Raw genomic sequence first — 3,531 nt, 5'->3', positions numbered from 1 at the left:
CAATATCATCTTGATAAATTCAATGTGGTGGCATATGCTTTGAGTAGGAAGCTTTGGACCACCAATTATACATTGACCATAAAAGTCCGATGTATCATTTCACTCAGAAAGAGTTGAGCATGAGGTAGAGGAGATGGTTGGAACTAATGAAGGATTATAATTGTATTATTCACTATCATCTTGATAAATTCAATGTGGTGGCATATGCTTTGAGTAGGAAGCTTTGGACCACCAATCTTACTACCTTGACCACTAATAAGACACTAATTGAAGAAGCAAGGAAGCTTGAACTAGAATTGGTGGTAGATGAGAAAGTACTTGTTGCACTTGAGATAGAGCCTTCTATCATTGAAAGAATTCAAAAAACTCAACTCTTGTATGATAACCATTCTCCTATGATTTGCTTCACACACATAAAATCCACAAGGCTTTTCCTTGTGTAGATTCCATTTGTGCAGATCAAGATTGCAGGAGAATCCAACAAAATCTTCACCCATGGGATTAAAGTCAAGATAGCAAACAATTGGCTGTCTCCCCGCTCCCCGCTCCTCGCTCCTCCCTCCTCCCTCCTCCCTCCTCCCTCATCCCTTCTGCCCTTTTTTTTTTTTTTTTTTTTTTTTTTTTTTTTTTTTTTGAGAAAGAAGGATGCTCGATGAGTGATTTTCACAGCCATGCCCGTGGTTCGTGGCGGGTGGGATCCACTCAGGGTCCAGGGACGAAAGGAGGAGGGGTGAGAGGATGGGGTTAATTAAGTGCCACCGACAGTGACTAAGTTGTTGATGAGACTGCGTATGAAGAAATATATGTATGGCTGGGGAGTGAGGGAGAAAGGTTAGAGAGAAATGTAATGCCCGCCGGGGCGCAGGCATGTGGATGTGTGGGGGACACACTATACCCTCTAAATTATTGAGTCGGAAAGGACAAAAAAAGGCAAAAACTCAGAGCCAGAAAAGAAAAGCAGAGCCCAGCTCTACCGCCTCTACCTCACACCGCCCCACCACCCCACCCCCACCCCCACCCCCACCCAATCTCTGTCTCTCTCTCCGTGCCTCTTTGCTGCTGCTACTGGTGCTTCAATCTGGACTGAAGCTGACTGCTCGAGTCTAGGAAAGAGAACCCACTTAATAGTTATGTCAGTGGACTGAATTTAAAAGAGGAGATAAAGAGCTTGAAAACAATCGAACAACCATATGTCTGTTGAAGAGCAAGAGATTACTTTCTCCTCCCCTAGTAAGTAGAGGTTCCTACTTCCTAGTGAAGATGCCGAGGCCTGGCCCGAGACCTTATGAGTGCGTTAGGAAGGCTTGGCACAGCGATAGACACCAACCCATGAGAGGATCCCTTATTCAAGAGATTTTCAGGTCCGGTGTTCCTTCTTTTTCCCTTCTGTTTGTTCCCCTCTTTGTCAAGTTTCTCAGTATCTACCATCTGTTTGATTAGGGTCGCCAGTGAGATCCATAGCCCTGCTACTAAGAAGAACAAGAAATGGCAAGAGAAGCTTCCTGTCGTTGTCCTCAAAGCAGAGGAAATCATGTACTCCAAAGCCAATTCTGAGGTATTCTCACTCATTGTTCTGAATCTCTCTTGGGTTTTGAGTTGTAGATTATTTGGTCCCTCATTTACATCTGTCTCGTCTTTTTGACGTGTTTCCCCTTTGCTTAGGCGGAGTTCATGGACCTCAAAACGCTCTGGGACCGGTTGAATGATGCCATCAATACAATCATTCGAAGAGACGAGAGCACTGAGAGTGGAGAATATTTGCAGCCTTGTATCGAAGGTACATCACTTTTTCCTTATCTTTATTCTTTCATTTGCTTGTATTCGCCAATGTTGTGAGATTGCTGCTGTCACTTTGGGTATATTTTAGCTTAGGATTCAAAATTTTGCAGACAGACGGTAGTTTAAAGAGTAGATACTATATGTATAATTCTTCTGTCTCGTTTTCTCCCTATTTTGGTCAGCCGCCCTTATACTGGGTTGCATTCCGAGAAGAGCATCGCGGAGCCAAAGGCACATTAACCCGAGGTCTTATCTGAATCCCAGCACGCAAGAACCCACTTATGCTGACCCCAGAGTTCAAGACAGCACGACCCATGAAGGGTTACTCACTCTTCAACCAGACAACCGAACCAACAGCCCGCAGTTAATCTCTACCTACTCGATCTTCACGAGACCCATAACCATGAATTCAACTGGTTTACGTTCAGAATCTAGGAGTCCTATTACCCAGGACAGTAACCCCACCTCCATCCATGAATACCCTTTTCCCTCTGAAAACTTCACTTCAACTGGCCTGAACCAACCCTTACTAATGCCTGCTTCTCCCCCATCAAATTTAGGTCGTGTTTACCCTCTTTGTTATGGCATCCCTCTTCAGAGTAGGGAGCCCCAAGTAAGCTTCCAAGTCCAAGTTTCCCAAGAATTAGACCATAACAGGGTTGTTGGTTTGCCTTGTGTTCAGTCCACTGTAGAGCCTGGTGCAATACCTGTACTGGAGAACCTCTTTTCCTGTAGGGCTGCTGGAAATGCTTCAGACAGAATCACAGAGTCAGAGTTCAAGGAAACATCTAAGAAACCATCTGTGATTGAGTGTGATCTATCGTTGAGGCTAGGTCCACTCTCGGTAGCGGGAACAAGAGTAGGAAACGAATGGCCTCATCAGGTTGAAGCTGTTTTTGATTCAAGTAGTTCACAAGAAGGGAGCAAGTCCAATGATCAGTCACCATCAATGGGTACAGAGTTCAATTTCCTTCGCAGAGATAATTCTGATGGCCCCTTGGAGTCCTGCTCAGGCAAATGGAGTCCTGAGGGTGAAGATCTGAATGTGAAAGCAATCACTAGGAAGTGGAACGCTCCTGTTAGTGATTTTGCCGAGGATGGGAACATTCGCTAGCCACCAGAATTTCCATCCACCCAGTTTCTTGCTAGATTGAAGAAGCCAGGCTCATAGGAAGTCCTTCCCTGTAATTTATAGTCATAGAAATTTTGATGTGGCTCATGTAAATCTGCCTTTGAGGCCTTTTTCCAATCATATTCTATGTTCTAGTGATTCTAGTTTTGATTATTAGCAACAGGCAGGAGCATGGAAGTGTAATAGAGATTCTTAGTTTAATTAAGAACGGTAAGTTGCTGACACACAAACATAACTTACTGTTGAACTGACCATTTATATCTGAATAGAATGTAGTAGAATAAGAAACACTTAATAGATTTAGAACCTTAAACCATCATTCTTTAACTGACTATAACATGTGATGGGTTAGAACAAAATGTAATGTACACTGTATGTGAGTAATTTATAAGGGTGAGTGGAAGAACAATGTTGGTTCACAACAGTCAGGTTGAGTATTTAATATGATGTTTTATTTTTACTGCTCAAAAGATAATCATGCAGGAGTCTTCGGTGTTATAGATCTTGTGGACTAAGTACTGTCAATAGAAGGTTCAAGGTTTTTTAGATGGAAATAGAATTAATGTTGAGGGATTCTGATAAATTTTATGAGAATTCCCCCTGAAAAGCTTATGAAGTGG

General features: G+C 43.0%; 1 protein-coding gene across 2 annotated transcripts; it reads left to right on the top strand.

Moving 5' to 3' along the window:
- Positions 1 to 821: 821 nt before the first annotated feature.
- On the top strand, positions 822 to 3,165 carry LOC122071944. Of its 2 annotated transcripts, none has more exons than XM_042636436.1 (4): positions 822 to 1,361; positions 1,450 to 1,555; positions 1,663 to 1,777; positions 1,962 to 3,165. In XM_042636436.1, the coding sequence occupies exons 1-4, from the start codon at positions 1,261 to 1,263 to the stop codon at positions 2,891 to 2,893; spliced, it is 1,254 nt and encodes a 417-aa protein (XP_042492370.1). In that variant the 5' UTR covers positions 822 to 1,260; the 3' UTR covers positions 2,894 to 3,165. The 2 variants fall into 2 exon arrangements, with proteins under 2 accessions (XP_042492370.1, XP_042492369.1); XM_042636435.1 differs by having other exon boundaries at positions 823 to 1,361; positions 1,441 to 1,555.
- The last annotated feature ends 366 nt before the right edge of the window (positions 3,166 to 3,531 follow it).

Source organism: Macadamia integrifolia, chromosome 2, assembly GCF_013358625.1.
Source record: "Macadamia integrifolia cultivar HAES 741 chromosome 2, SCU_Mint_v3, whole genome shotgun sequence".
NCBI classification, from domain to species: domain Eukaryota; kingdom Viridiplantae; phylum Streptophyta; class Magnoliopsida; order Proteales; family Proteaceae; genus Macadamia; species Macadamia integrifolia.
This window is presented reverse-complemented; position numbering and strand designations above follow the sequence as displayed.